A 15,333-nucleotide genomic window follows, 5' to 3' on the forward strand; every position below is an offset into this window, starting at 1 on the left:
CTCCCATTATTAGAGGTGTTGATGTAGTGGCCTAAAAAATGCTTATTTTATTTTGTGTGGGGATGAAGCTTACCTGGGACCAGTCTAAAGAAATATATTTAGGAGTTTTTTACTTTTATTATGATAGGAAAATATGGGATTAAACAAAGCCCACGAGCCGGGACTTGAACTTGTGTCACCTAAAAATCGCCAACTCTATATGTCAGTGAATTGACCACTAAGCTATGGGGTTCTAATGATTAGCAGCACTTTGATGGATATTAGAAGATCCTCCTTGTGATAAAAATACAGGGGGAACGGATTTCAACGGCTGTTTTTTTTGCCGTCGGATTCTGTTCCCCCTGTAAAAAAAAGAGCTGTCGGAATCCGTTCCCCCACTCCCATTATGATAGGTGTTGATGTAGTGGCTTAAAAAATGCATATTTTATTTTGTGTGCTGATAGAGCTGACCTGGCACCAGTCTAAAGAAATATATTTAAGAGTTTTTGCCTTTTATTATGATAAGAAAATATGGGATTAAAAAAAGTCCACGAGCCGGGACTTGAACTTGTGTCACCTAAAAATCACCAACTCTATAAGTCAGTGACTTGACCACTAAGCTATGGGGTTCTAATGATTAGCAGCACTTTGATGGATATTAGAAGATCCTCCTTGTGATAAAAATACAGGGAGAACGGATTCCGACGGCTGTTTTTATGCCGTCGGATTCTGTTCCCCCTGTAAAAAAAAGAGCTGTCGGAATCCGTTCCCCCACTCCCATTATTAGAGGTGTTGATGTAGTGGCTTAAAAAATGCATATTTTATTTTGTGTGCTGATAGAGCTGACCTGGCACCAGTCTAAAGAAATATATTTAAGAGTTTTTGCCTTTTATTATGATAAGAAAATATGGGATTAAAAAAAGTCCACGAGCCGGGACTTGAACTTGTGTCACCTAAAAATCACCAACTCTATATGTCAGTGACTTGACCACTAGACTATGGGGTTCTAATGATTGGCAGCACTCTGATAGATATTAGAAGATCCTCCTTGTGTAAAAAATACAGGGGGAACGGATTCCGACGGCTGTTTTTTTGCCGTCGGATTCTGTTCCCCCTGTAAAAAAAAGAGCTGTCGGGATCCGTTCCCCCACTCCCATTATTAGAGGTGTTGATGTAGTGGCCTAAAAAATGCTTATTTTATTTTGTGTGGGGATGAAGCTTACCTGGGACCAGTCTAAAGAAATATATTTAGGAGTTTTTTACTTTTATTATGATAGGAAAATATGGGATTAAAAAAAGCCCACGAGCCGGGACTTGAACTTGTGTCACCTAAAAATCGCCAACTCTATATGTCAGTGAATTGACCACTAAGCTATGGGGTTCTAATGATTAGCAGCACTTTGATGGATATTAGAAGATCCTCCTTGTGATAAAAATACAGGGGGAACGGATTTCGACGGCTGTTTTTTTGCCGTCGGATTCTGTTCCCCCTGTAAAAAAAAGAGCTGTCGGAATCCGTTCCCCCACTCCCATTATGATAGGTGTTGATGTAGTGGCTTAAAAAATGCATATTTTATTTTGTGTGCTGATAGAGCTGACCTGGCACCAGTCTAAAGAAATATATTTAAGAGTTTTTGCCTTTTATTATGATAAGAAAATATGGGATTAAAAAAAGTCCACGAGCCGGGACTTGAACTTGTGTCACCTAAAAATCACCAACTCTATATGTCAGTGACTTGACCACTAGGCTATGGGGTTTTAATGATTTACAGCACTCTGATAGATATTAGAAGATCCTCCTTGTGGTAAAAAATACAGGGGGAACGGATTCCGACGGCTGTTTTTTTGCTGTCGGATTCTGTTCCCCCTGTAAAAAAAAGAGCTGTCGGGATCCGTTCCCCCACTCCCATTATTAGAGGTGTTGATGTAGTGGCTTAAAAAATGCATATTTTATTTTGTGTGCTGATAGAGCTGACCTGGCACCAGTCTAAAGAAATATATTTAAGAGTTTTTGCCTTTTATTATGATAAGAAAATATGGGATTAAAAAAAGTCCACGAGCCGGGACTTGAACTTGTGTCACCTAAAAATCACCAACTCTATATGTCAGTGACTTGACCACTACACTATGGGGTTCTAATGATTGAAAGCACTCTGATAGATATTAGAAGATCCTCCTTGTGTAAAAAATACAGGGGGAACGGATTTCGACGGCTGTTTTTTTGCCGTCGGATTCTGTTCCCCCTGTAAAAAAAAGAGCTGTCGGAATCCGTTCCCCCACTCCCATTATGATAGGTGTTGATGTAGTGGCTTAAAAAATGCATATTTTATTTTGTGTGCTGATAGAGCTGACCTGGCACCAGTCTAAAGAAATATATTTAAGAGTTTTTGCCTTTTATATGATAAGAAAATATGGGATTAAAAAAAGTCCACGAGCCGGGACTTGATCTTGTGTCACCTTAAAATCACCAGTTCTATATGTCAGTGACTTGACCACTAGGCTATGGGGTTCTAATGAGTGGGAGCACTCTGATAGATATTAGAAGATCCTTCTTGTGGTAAAAATACAGGGGGAACGGATTCCGACGGCTGTTTTTTTGCTGTCGGATTCTGTTCCCCCTGTAAAAAAAAACAGCTGTCGGAATACGTTCCCCCAATCCCATTATTAGAGGTGTTGATGTAGTGGCCTAAAAAATGCTTATTTTATTTTGTGTGGGGATGAAGCTTACCTGGGACCAGTCTAAAGAAATATATTTAGGAGTTTTTTACTTTTATTATGATAGGAAAATATGGGATTAAAAAAAGCCCACGAGCCGGGACTTGAACTTGTGTCACCTAAAAATCGCCAACTCTATATGTCAGTGAATTGACCACTAAGCTATGGGGTTCTAATGATTAGCAGCACTTTGATGGATATTAGAAGATCCTCCTTGTGATAAAAATACAGGGGGAACGGATTCCGACGGCTGTTTTTTTGCCGTCGGATTCTGTTCCCCCTGTAAAAAAAAGAGCTGTCGGAATCCGTTCCCCCACTCCCATTATTAGAGGTGTTGATGTAGAGGCCTAAAAAATGCATATTTTATTTTGTGTGCTGATAGAGCTGACCTGGCACCAGTCTAAAGACATATATTTAAGAGTTTTTGCCTTTTATTATGATAAGAAAATATGGGATTAAAAAAAGTCCACGAGCCGGGACTTGAACTTGTGTCACCTAAAAATCACCAACTCTATATGTCAGTGACTTGACCACTAGGCTATGGGGTTTTAATGATTTACAGCACTCTGATAGATATTAGAAGATCCTCCTTGTGGTAAAAAATACAGGGGGAACGGATTCCGACGGCTGTTTTTTTGCCGTCGGATTCTGTTCCCCCTGTAAAAAAAAGAGCTGTCGGGATCCGTTCCCCCACTCCCATTATTAGAGGTGTTGATGTAGTGGCTTAAAAAATGCATATTTTATTTTGTGTGCTGATAGAGCTGACCTGGCACCAGTCTAAAGAAATATATTTAAGAGTTTTTGCCTTTTATTATGATAAGAAAATATGGGATTAAAAAAAGTCCACGAGCCGGGACTTGAACTTGTGTCACCTAAAAATCACCAACTCTATATGTCAGTGACTTGACCACTACACTATGGGGTTCTAATGATTGAAAGCACTCTGATAGATATTAGAAGATCCTCCTTGTGTAAAAAATACAGGGGGAACGGATTTCGACGGCTGTTTTTTTGCCTTCGGATTCTGTTCCCCCTGTAAAAAAAAGAGCTGTCGGAATCCGTTCCCCCACTCCCATTATGATAGGTGTTGATGTAGTGGCTTAAAAAATGCATATTTTATTTTGTGTGCTGATAGAGCTGACCTGGCACCAGTCTAAAGAAATATATTTAAGAGTTTTTGCCTTTTATATGATAAGAAAATATGGGATTAAAAAAAGTCCACGAGCCGGGACTTGATCTTGTGTCACCTTAAAATCACCAGTTCTATATGTCAGTGAATTGACCACTAAGCTATGGGGTTCTAATGAGTGGGAGCACTCTGATAGATATTAAAAGATCCTCCTTGTGTAAAAAATACAGGGGGAACGGATTTCGACGGCTGTTTTTTTGCCGTCGGATTCTGTTCCCCCTGTAAAAAAAAGAGCTGTCGGGATCCGTTCCCCCACTCCCATTATTAGAGGTGTTGATGTAGTGGCCTAAAAAATGCTTATTTTATTTTGTGTGGGGATGAAGCTTTCCTGGGACCAGTCTAAAGAAATATATTTAGGAGTTTTTTACTTTTATTATGATAGGAAAATATGGGATTAAAAAAAGCCCACGAGCCGGGACTTGAACTTGTGTCACCTAAAAATCGCCAATTCTATATGTCAGTGAATTGACCACTAGGCTATGGGGTTCTAATGATTAGCAGCACTTTGATTGATATTAGAAGATCCTCCTTGTGGTAAAAAATACAGGGGGAACGGATTCCGACGGCTGTTTTTTGCCGTCGGATTCTGTTCCCCCTGTAAAAAAAAAGAGCTGTCGGGATCCGTTCCCCCACTCCCATTATTAGAGGTGTTGATGTAGTGGCCTAAAAAATGCTTATTTTATTTTGTGTGGGGATGAAGCTTACCTGGGACCAGTCTAAAGAAATATATTTAGGAGTTTTTTACTTTTATTATGATAGGAAAATATGGGATTAAAAAAAGCCCACGAGCCGGGACTTGAACTTGTGTCACCTAAAAATCGCCAACTCTATATGTCAGTGAATTGACCACTAAGCTATGGGGTTCTAATGATTAGCAGCACTTTGATGGATATTAGAAGATCCTCCTTGTGATAAAAATACAGGGGGAACGGATTTCGACGGCTGTTTTTTTGCCGTCGGATTCTGTTCCCCCTGTAAAAAAAAGAGCTGTCGGAATCCGTTCCCCCACTCCCATTATGATAGGTGTTGATGTAGTGGCTTAAAAAATGCATATTTTATTTTGTGTGCTGATAGAGCTGACCTGGCACCAGTCTAAAGAAATATATTTAAGAGTTTTTGCCTTTTATTATGATAAGAAAATATGGGATTAAAAAAAGTTCACGAGCCGGGACTTGAACTTGTGTCACCTAAATATCACCAACTCTATATGTCAGTGACTTGACCACTACACTATGGGGTTCTAATGATTGAAAGCACTCTGATAGATATTAGAAGATCCTCCTTGTGTAAAAAATACAGGGGGAACGGATTTCGACGGCTGTTTTTTTGCCGTCGGATTCTGTTCCCCCTGTAAAAAAAAGAGCTGTCGGAATCCGTTCCCCCACTCCCATTATGATAGGTGTTGATGTAGTGGCTTAAAAAATGCATATTTTATTTTGTGTGCTGATAGAGCTGACCTGGCACCAGTCTAAAGAAATATATTTAAGAGTTTTTGCCTTTTATATGATAAGAAAATATGGGATTAAAAAAAGTCCACGAGCCGGGACTTGATCTTGTGTCACCTTAAAATCACCAGTTCTATATGTCAGTGACTTGACCACTAGGCTATGGGGTTCTAATGAGTGGGAGCACTCTGATAGATATTAGAAGATCCTTCTTGTGGTAAAAATACAGGGGGAACGGATTCCGACGGCTGTTTTTTTGCTGTCGGATTCTGTTCCCCCTGTAAAAAAAAACAGCTGTCGGAATACGTTCCCCCAATCCCATTATTAGAGGTGTTGATGTAGTGGCCTAAAAAATGCTTATTTTATTTTGTGTGGGGATGAAGCTTACCTGGGACCAGTCTAAAGAAATATATTTAGGAGTTTTTTACTTTTATTATGATAGGAAAATATGGGATTAAAAAAAGCCCACGAGCCGGGACTTGAACTTGTGTCACCTAAAAATCGCCAACTCTATATGTCAGTGAATTGACCACTAAGCTATGGGGTTCTAATGATTAGCAGCACTTTGATGGATATTAGAAGATCCTCCTTGTGATAAAAATACAGGGGGAACGGATTCCGACGGCTGTTTTTTTGCCGTCGGATTCTGTTCCCCCTGTAAAAAAAAGAGCTGTCGGAATCCGTTCCCCCACTCCCATTATGATAGGTGTTGATGTAGTGGCTTAAAAAATGCATATTTTATTTTGTGTGCTGATAGAGCTGACCTGGCACCAGTCTAAAGAAATATATTTAAGAGTTTTTGCCTTTTATTATGATTAGAAAATATGGGATTAAAAAAAGTCCACGAGCCGGGACTTGAACTTGTGTCACCTAAAAATCACCAACTCTATATGTCAGTGACTTGACCACTAGGCTATGGGGTTCTAATGATTGACAGCACTCTGATAGATATTAGAAGATCCTCCTTGTGGTAAAAAATACAGGGGGAACGGATTCCGACGGCTGTTTTTTTGCCGTCGGATTCTGTTCCCCCTGTAAAAAAAAGAGCTGTCGGGATCCGTTCCCCCACTCCCATTATTAGAGGTGTTGATGTAGTGGCCTAAAAAATGCTTATTTTATTTTGTGTGGGGATGAAGCTTACCTGGGACCAGTCTAAAGAAATATATTTAGGAGTTTTTTACTTTTATTATGATAGGAAAATATGGGATTAAAAAAAGCCCACGAGCCGGGACTTGAACTTGTGTCACCTAAAAATCACCAACTCTATATGTCAGTGACTTGACCACTAGACTATGGGGTTCTAATGATTGAAAGCACTCTGATAGATATTAGAAGATCCTCCTTGTGTAAAAAATACAGGGGGAACGGATTTCGACGGCTGTTTTTTTGCCGTCGGATTCTGTTCCCCCTGTAAAAAAAAGAGCTGTCGGAATCCGTTCCCCCACTCCCATTATGATAGGTGTTGATGTAGTGGCTTAAAAAATGCATATTTTATTTTGTGTGCTGATAGAGCTGACCTGGCACCAGTCTAAAGAAATATATTTAAGAGTTTTTGCCTTTTATTATGATAAGAAAATATGGGATTAAAAAAAGTCCACGAGCCGGGACTTGAACTTGTGTCACCTAAAAATCACCAACTCTATATGTCAGTGACTTGACCACTAGGCTATGGGGTTCTAATGAGTGGGAGCACTCTGATAGATATTAGAAGATCCTTCTTGTGGTAAAAATACAGGGGGAACGGATTCCGACGGCTGTTTTTTTGCTGTCGGATTCTGTTCCCCCTGTAAAAAAAAACAGCTGTCGGAATCCGTTCCCCCAATCCCATTATTAGAGGTGTTGATGTAGTGGCCTAAAAAATGCTTATTTTATTTTGTGTGGGGATGAAGCTGACCTGGCACCAGTCTAAAGAAATATATTTAAGAGTTTTTGCCTTTTATTATGATGAGAAAATATGGGATTAAAAAAAGTCCACGAGCCGGGACTTGAACTTGTGTCACCTAAAAATCACCAACTCTATATGTCAGTGACTTGACCACTACACAATGGGGTTCTAATGATTGATAGCACTCTGATAGATATTAGAAGATCCTCCTTGTGTAAAAAATACAGGGGGAACGGATTTCGACGGCTGTTTTTTTGCCGTCGGATTCTGTTCCCCCTGTAAAAAAAAGAGCTGTCGGAATCCGTTCCCCCACTCCCATTATGATGGGTGTTGATGTAGTGGCTTAAAAAATGCATATTTTATTTTGTGTGCTGATAGAGCTGACCTGGCACCAGTCTAAAGAAATATATTTAAGAGTTTTTGCCTTTTATTATGATAAGAAAATATGGGATTAAAAAAAGTCCACGAGCCGGGACTTGAACTTGTGTCACCTAAAAATCACCAACTCTATATGTCAGTGACTTAACCACTAGTCTATGGGGTTCTAATGATTGAAAGCACTCTGATAGATATTAGAAGATCCTCCTTGTGGTAAAAATACAGGGGGAACGGATTCCGACGGCTGTTTTTTTGCCGTCGGATTCTGTTCCCCCTTTAAAAAAAAGAGCTGTCGGAATCCGTTCCCCCACTCCCATTATTAGAGGTGTTGATGTAGTGGCCTAAAAAATGCTTATTTTATTTTGTGTGGGGATGAAGCTTACCTGGGACTAGTCTAAAGAAATATATTTAAGAGTTTTTGCCTTTTATTATGATAAGAAAATATGGGATTAAAAAAAGTCCACGAGCCGGGACATGAACTTGTGTCACCTAAAAATCACCAACTCTATATGTCAGTGACTTGACCACTAGACTATGGGGTTCTAATGATTGAAAGCACTCTGATAGATATTAGAAGATCCTCCTTGTGTAAAAAATACAGGGGGAACGGATTCCGACGGCTGTTTTTTTGCCGTCGGATTCCGTTCCCCCTGTAAAAAAAAACAGCTGTCGGAATCCATTCCCCGACTCCCATTATGAGAGGTGATGATGTAGTGGCTTAAAAAAAAGGCATATTTTATTTTGTGTGCTGATAGAGTTGACCTGGGACCAGTCTAACGAAATATATTCAGGAGTTTTTGCCTTTTATTATGATAGGAAAATATGGGATTAAAAAAAGTCCACGAGCCAGGACTTGAACTTGTGTCACCTAAAAATCACCAGGTCTATATGTCAGTGAATTGACCACTAGGCTGTGGGGCCCTAAGAATCAGATATACTTTGATAGATATTAGAAGATCCTCCTTGTGTTAAAAATACAGGGGGAACGGATTCCGACGGCTGTTTTTTTGCCGTCGGATTCTGTTCCCCCTATAAAAAAAAACATCTGTCGGAATCCGTTCCCCCACTCCCATTATGAGAGGTGTTGTTGTAGTGGCCTAAAAAATTCATATTTTATTTTGTGTGGGGATGGAGCTTACCTGGCACCAGTCTAAAGAAATATATTTTGGAGTTTTTTACTTTTATTATGATAGGACATTATGGGATTAAAAAAAGTCCACGAGCAGGGACTTGAACTTGTGTCACCTAAAAATCACCAGTTCTATATGTCAGTGAATTGACCACTAGGCTTTGGGGCCCTAAGAAGTAGCTATACTTTGATAGATTTTAGAAGATCCTCCTTGTGTAAAAAATACAGGGGGAACGGATTCCGACGGCTGTTTTTTTGCCGTCGGATTCTGTTCCCCCTGTAAAAAAAAGAGCCGTCGGAATCCGTTCCCCCACTCCAATTATTAGAGGTGTTGATGTAGTGGCTTAAAAAATGCTTATTTTATTTTGTGTGGGGATGAAGCTTACCTGGGACCAGTCTAAAGAAATATATTTAGGAGTTTTTTACTTTTATTATGATAGGAAAATATGGGATTAAAAAAAATGTCCACCAACCGGGACTTGAACTTGTTTCACCTAAAAATCACCAGCTTTATATGTCAGTGAATTTACCACTAGGCTATGGGGGCCTAAGAATTAACAGCTTTTTGATGGATATTAGAAGATCCTGCTTGTGTAAAAAATACAGGGGGAACGGATTCCGACGGCTGTTTTTTTGCCGTCGGATTCTGTTCCCCCTATAAAAAAAAACATCTGTCGGAATTCGTTCCCCCACTCCCATTATTAGAGGTGTTGATGTAGTGGCCTAAAAAATGCTTATTTTATTTTGTGTGGGGATGGATCTTACCTGGCACCAGTCTATAAAAATATATTTAGTTTTTTACTTTTATTATGATAGGAAAATATGGGATTAAAAAAACTCCACGAGCCGGGACTTGAATTTGTTTCACATAAAAATCACCAGCCCTATATGTCAGTGAATTGACCACTAGGCTGTGGGGTTCTAATGATTGGCATCACTCTGATAGATATTAGAAGATCCTCCTTGTGTAAAAAATACAGGGGGAACGGATTCCGACGGCTGTTTTTTTGCTGTCGGATTCTGTTCCCCCTGTAAAAAAAAACAGCTGTCGGAATCCATTCCCCCACTCCCATTATGAGAGGTGTTGATGTAGTGGCTTAAAAAATGCATATTTTATTTTGTGTGCTGATAGAGCTGACCTGGCACCAGTCTAAAGAAATATATCTAGGAGTTTTTTTCTTTTATTATGATAGAAAAATATGGGATTAAAAAAAGTCCACGAGCCGGACTTGAACTTGTGTCAGCTAAAAATCACCAGTTCTTTATGTCAGTGAATTGACCACTAGGCTGTGGAGGCCTAATTATTAGCTGCACTCTGATAGATATTAGAAGATCCTCCTTGTGTAAAAAATACAGGGGGAACAGATTTTTGCCGGCTGCTTTTTTGCCGTCGGATTCTGTTCCCCCTGTAAAAAAAACAGCTGTCGGAATCCGTTCCCCCACTCCCATTATTAGAGGTGTTGATGTAGTGGCTTAAAGGCCTTTACTGTCACTTTTGATTAATTTAATGCATTTATAAAACATAGGGTACTGACCCTGAACTTTTGAACACTAATGTTAAGGACAGTGTGCAGACAGTACATTGTTTTCACAAAAATAAAACACTAACAGTGTTACAGAAGTTTTCTGTTTCTGTTTTCTGTATCCTCTATGTCTATAATGTTGTTGGATGTCGTGTGGTTTTTATTTTTTATTGTTAGTAACTCTTGTGGCTTCCTTTCTTTCTTTTTTCTTTCTTTCTTTCTTTCTTTCTTTCTTTCTTTCTTTCTTTCTTTCTTTCTTTCTTTCTTTCTTTCTTTCATTCAAGGCTATCATATAATATTATTGCATGCATACATAACACTACTTTATGTTGACTAATTCATATAACTGCCATTTGAAAGGGCAAATTTTAATTAATTTTAAGCATTATGTATCTTTTGGGAAAGTTAACATGGAAACAGTGGGAGTGCACTCACTGAGTGACAAAGTGACATTCAGTCAGGGGCCCTCAGCACAGGGCCCATCGTGTCTATATTTGGCACGAACGGTATGTGAAGAATGGCCTCTCGCATAGGCGCGCATAAATTTTTTTAGCCGTATTTCTAGCCGCAATTACACGATACAAATGTGTCTCGCCAATGAAAACAAACGGATAAATGGCGTTTTAAAATTGTTTCTCACTTCCTCTCATGACGTCACTGTGTTTGTGTTGAGCGAGCGGACGGACACTGGCAGATTAGCTCCAAACCTGCAGCTGTTTCCTCTCCGTGCAGGTACCGTTTAAACACCTAATCGTCTTCGATTACACACTTTACGTTTCACATTTTTTCGTGCACTTGCACCTAAGAAGATCCAGAGGTAAGAAAATGTTATTTCACGTCCCTAGTGTCGAAACTAGCTCCAAACGGCTAACGTTAGTTCACTACGGTAGGACACGTACAGAAAGGAGTACAAACATGAGCACAACACTGTATTTTCTTTTTTGAAAACATTTGACGTTATTGTATATGCAACTAGACTTTTTTTTTACTAGCACTATTAAGCTGTCATGATTTAGACTTCATTTGTTTTGTTTTGGCTAGCTGATCTGTCATGCGACCTTTTGTTGACAGCATGACAACAAGACGGGACGAACAGAAAGCAGCCCATTTGCCTTATTTATCTGCATGACCCTGGCTGTATCCATATTTTGATTAACATTTATAAGACTGGGTCGAGTGTGTCAGGCACCTGCTACACGCAGAATAAATTTATTTTGAAGCTTCATTTAACCCACCAGAGTATTACCTGAACCTAGAAGGAGTACCACAATTTGATAAAATTAAAAATAAATAAATGAATTAAGTGTTTTAAAGACTCAAGAGATGCATTATTTACCCTCATATCATATGGACAAATATAAATTAATGAATGAATAGAGTTTTGAAATTTAAGAAGTGAAAGGTTAAATAAATAAAAGCAACAATCTATAAATGAAACAATAAAAAATGTAGGCTATGTAAAATGGGTGCAATTAATGTTTGTTTGTTTTTTACATTAAATTACAGGCAAATGTAAAAACAGTACTAGTAGGCTATGATTAGGTGTACTAGTATTTTAATCTTTTATTTATTAATTTATTAAGATTCATTTATTGGCATCTATTTATTTTTATTTCATTTTTGAATAATTGTCAAGTTAAAAATAATAATAAATATAATTTTAATATTTTTTGTATCCTTTGTTTAATTTTTAAAATATTTATTGACATCTATATAATTTGACAATTGTCAGCTTATTATTATCATTAAATTAATTGTACAAGTGACTGTAAGAACATGCTCATTGACAACCAGTACTAAATACTAAATTGGTATCAAAAAGAATAATGATTCCTAATGTAAAGAAAGATATTATTTGTTCTGTCAACATCATTCTCTTGTTAATATAATTTTTTCACTTTCACAGCCATCTCATCTCGGTGTGGCGTCACCCAGTCTGGGTGAAATGTCCTGTCGTTCCACATGAGCTCTACTATGTGGTACATCATGCAGAGTATTCAAAGCAAATACTCATTGTCGGAAAGGCTCATTCGAACCATAGCGGCCATTCGCTCCTTCCCACATGATAATGTGGAAGACCTTATACGCAGGGTAAGTTGTGTTACCAAAGCTTTAGAAAGTTGTTTTGTATATCACATTCAGAATGAAAATGTGATCCTTTGACAGGGAGCAGATGTGAACAGGATGCATGGCACGCTGAAGCCCCTGCACTGTGCCTGTATGGTGGCTGATGCTGATTGTGTGGAGCTCTTGCTGGAGAAAGGCGCAGAGGTACATCATATAGTTTAGAAACCAACAATTGCCCTAAATTTAGCGTTTTGACAGTGTTTAAATATTTGTAAAGGGGAAATTATTTATTTACAAATATCAGAAATAATTAATTTATAAATAGCATTGTTTTTGGGAAGTCACCCCATACAATATTTTAAAACCCTAAACCAACTTTTTATTGTCATAAATGGGTCAAAAAATCTTCACTTGGATTGTCAATCATGAGTGTGTGCAGGGGTCCTCTCTATGGTCCTCTTCATCATTTCCTGTTTTGTTTTTTGTTTTCCTGCATATCATCCTGCAAGTTGGTTGCACCATGTGACTTTGATTTGCCAAACAAAAGCTTTTCAAATATTAATAAGAAATGAAACCGTTTTGTTAAAATCTATAGATACACAACTGTATAAAAGTTTGGGGTCAGTAAGATATATATATTTTTAAAGAAATTAATTTTATTCCGAGTGTTTTCAAAAACTGTAAAGACATTCTGTTGACATTTCTAACCTTCAAAGATTCTATCAAAGAATAGTAGTAGTACATTGACAACCTACTTACCGTTAATAAGGTTTTCTTTTCAAGAATCTCAATCTTTTCATGTGGTGTTTTTTTCCCGTCATTATAATATCATTATACAGATGCATCGCCCCAACATTTTTTTTTTTTACTTTATGCTCCCCCAAAAAAGATATAAATTAATTTTAATTCAGAAATTAAAAACATGCATATCATAGAATATTTATACCATCTCAATTTCTCACATAGGTAAATGCCTTGGATGGTTACAATCGCACTGCCCTGCATTACGCAGCAGAGAAGGACGAGGGATGTGTGGAGCTGCTTCTAGAATACGGGGCCCAGCCAAATGCGCTGGACGGAAACAAGGATACCCCACTGCACTGGGCCGCCTTCAAAGATAACCCAGAGTGCGTACGGTCCCTGTTGGAGAGCGGCGCCTGCCCGAATGTCCGCGATTACAATAACGACACGCCCCTCAGTTGGGCGGCCATGAAGGGCAACCTGGAGAGTGTACGTGTGCTGCTCGAGTACGGCGCTCAAGTCCACGTCACCAACCTAAAGGGCCAGACGCCCATCTCGCGGTTGGTGGCGCTGCTTGCTCGGGGCCTGGGCACGGAACAGGAGGAAGAGTGCCTGGAGCTGCTTTGCCGTGCCGCGGGGAGGTTCGAGATCCGCAGGGCCGACGGCTCCTTACCGCGCGAGCTCACTAAAGATCCTCAGTTACTGGCTCGGCTCACTAACCTGGTAGCCCAGCCGCCCTCGTTGCGAGCCTTGGCGCGCTGTGCCGTTCGTAATAGCCTGGGAGTCCAGTACCTCCCGTCTGCGGTGAAACAGCTCCCGCTTCCTGAGTCAGTGAAAGAATATGTGCTCCTCAGAGACTGAGCGAGAAGACTGTCTTTAATGTCAGACATGGAGGAGATGGATGTCTTCTGTCTATGTGAACATGTGATTGTAATCAGACTGCAATCTGAAAGTGTGTCTGTCCATATACAGTGAGTGAATATGTGAGGAATTTGCCTATTTAGTTTTTTTTGTTTTGTAGCTATAATGTCATCAAGCAAATTCAGACTTGGGTTGCAGTACGATTATGTGCTTTGGTGCAGAGAAATTGTGATCTGGTAGGAGAGAGATGTCGATAATGCTATTATGAACCCATAATGTTAAAATAGCAACAGGTGTGAAATATTCTAAATGCAAAGACACAAAATTATTTAAAAATATTATTTACAAGTAAATGCAGTGGAAACAAAACAACACTTTAACAGCACTTAAGAGTTCTAATCATATATTACATTTTTGTGTTTCAAACTTCTTTAAGTTAGTTTTTTTATTTATGCTGTAATGTTTGATGTTTTTAAAGGAAATAACTGAAGCCTTTAGATTAAGTTTTAAAGTAAAATAAATATTAACATTTTTGTTAAATCATTTTATGAGGATTCCCAGTCATCGACCAGTTCTTCCTAGAAAAGTTGGGAAACTTTTTGAAAAAAAAAAAAATTGCCACAAAAACAACATTGTTTTACATTTGTTTTCTAATCCCTCACTTTTTGAAGTGGGACAATGTATTGGATTTATTGAGAGAACACTTTATTGGATTTCACTTTTTCTGTCCCTCTATCACTTTCATGCTCTCATGATACATATTTCTCTCATTTAGAGTGTTGGACTGTATTATACATTTTTTTTGGTGCTAGTGATTGCAGAAAATGAGCTGTGCTTTTACGTTTGAGATGAAAACATTACGAACCTTAACAAGAATCTTCTGTGTCAATATTGGGAATGTTCATTTTCTTTCAGCCTTAGTGTCACGTTAGCATGATCATTCCAAATGTTGGCAAATTGTAAATGGGATGTCTTAAATTAATGGACGTCTACACTTGTGTCACATCTTGTGAACCCCAAGATATTTTTTGCAGCTCTATTTTCATTTCTCTGTTGATGTTGTTATATTGCTTGATTAAGAAGTATGTAGTGCTTACATCTAGTTTTATGCATGCAGACTAACCAGTAAAATACTTCATGCATTGTTCAAGCGTTTTACTGCAGTTATTTCCCCCAAATCAAGTGAACTGTGAATATGATCAAGGGTACATATCAAATGCTTTGTCAGTGACACGAGGCCTTATATATTATTTGAGCTATGTGTATAATTTTTTTACCAGTAGAGGGCGCTGGAATACCACTTGATATAAAACAGTCAGATAAAGCTACAGAATTTTGTCAATTGCCTTGTTTGTAAAATAATAATAATAATAAATAAATTACATGAAAGAAAAAGACTGTTACATACAGTATCAACCATT

General features: G+C 38.5%; 1 protein-coding gene across 2 annotated transcripts; it reads left to right on the forward strand.

The window, feature by feature from the left end:
- Window positions 1-10,640: 10,640 nt before the first annotated feature.
- asb8 (ankyrin repeat and SOCS box containing 8) lies at window positions 10,641-15,330 on the forward strand. Of its 2 annotated transcripts, none has more exons than XM_079587352.1 (4): window positions 10,641-10,975; window positions 12,150-12,334; window positions 12,410-12,514; window positions 13,277-15,267. In XM_079587352.1, exons 2-4 carry the CDS (start codon window positions 12,206-12,208, stop codon window positions 13,910-13,912), a joined length of 870 nt encoding a protein of 289 aa, XP_079443478.1. In that variant the 5' UTR covers window positions 10,641-10,975; window positions 12,150-12,205; the 3' UTR covers window positions 13,913-15,267. The 2 variants fall into 2 exon arrangements, with proteins under 2 accessions (XP_079443478.1, XP_079443479.1); XM_079587353.1 differs by having other exon boundaries at window positions 10,728-11,060; window positions 13,277-15,330.
- Window positions 15,331-15,333: the final 3 nt, after the last annotated feature.

This window comes from Phoxinus phoxinus (assembly GCF_949152265.1).
Source record: "Phoxinus phoxinus genome assembly, chromosome: 18".
NCBI lineage: Eukaryota > Metazoa > Chordata > Actinopteri > Cypriniformes > Leuciscidae > Phoxinus > Phoxinus phoxinus.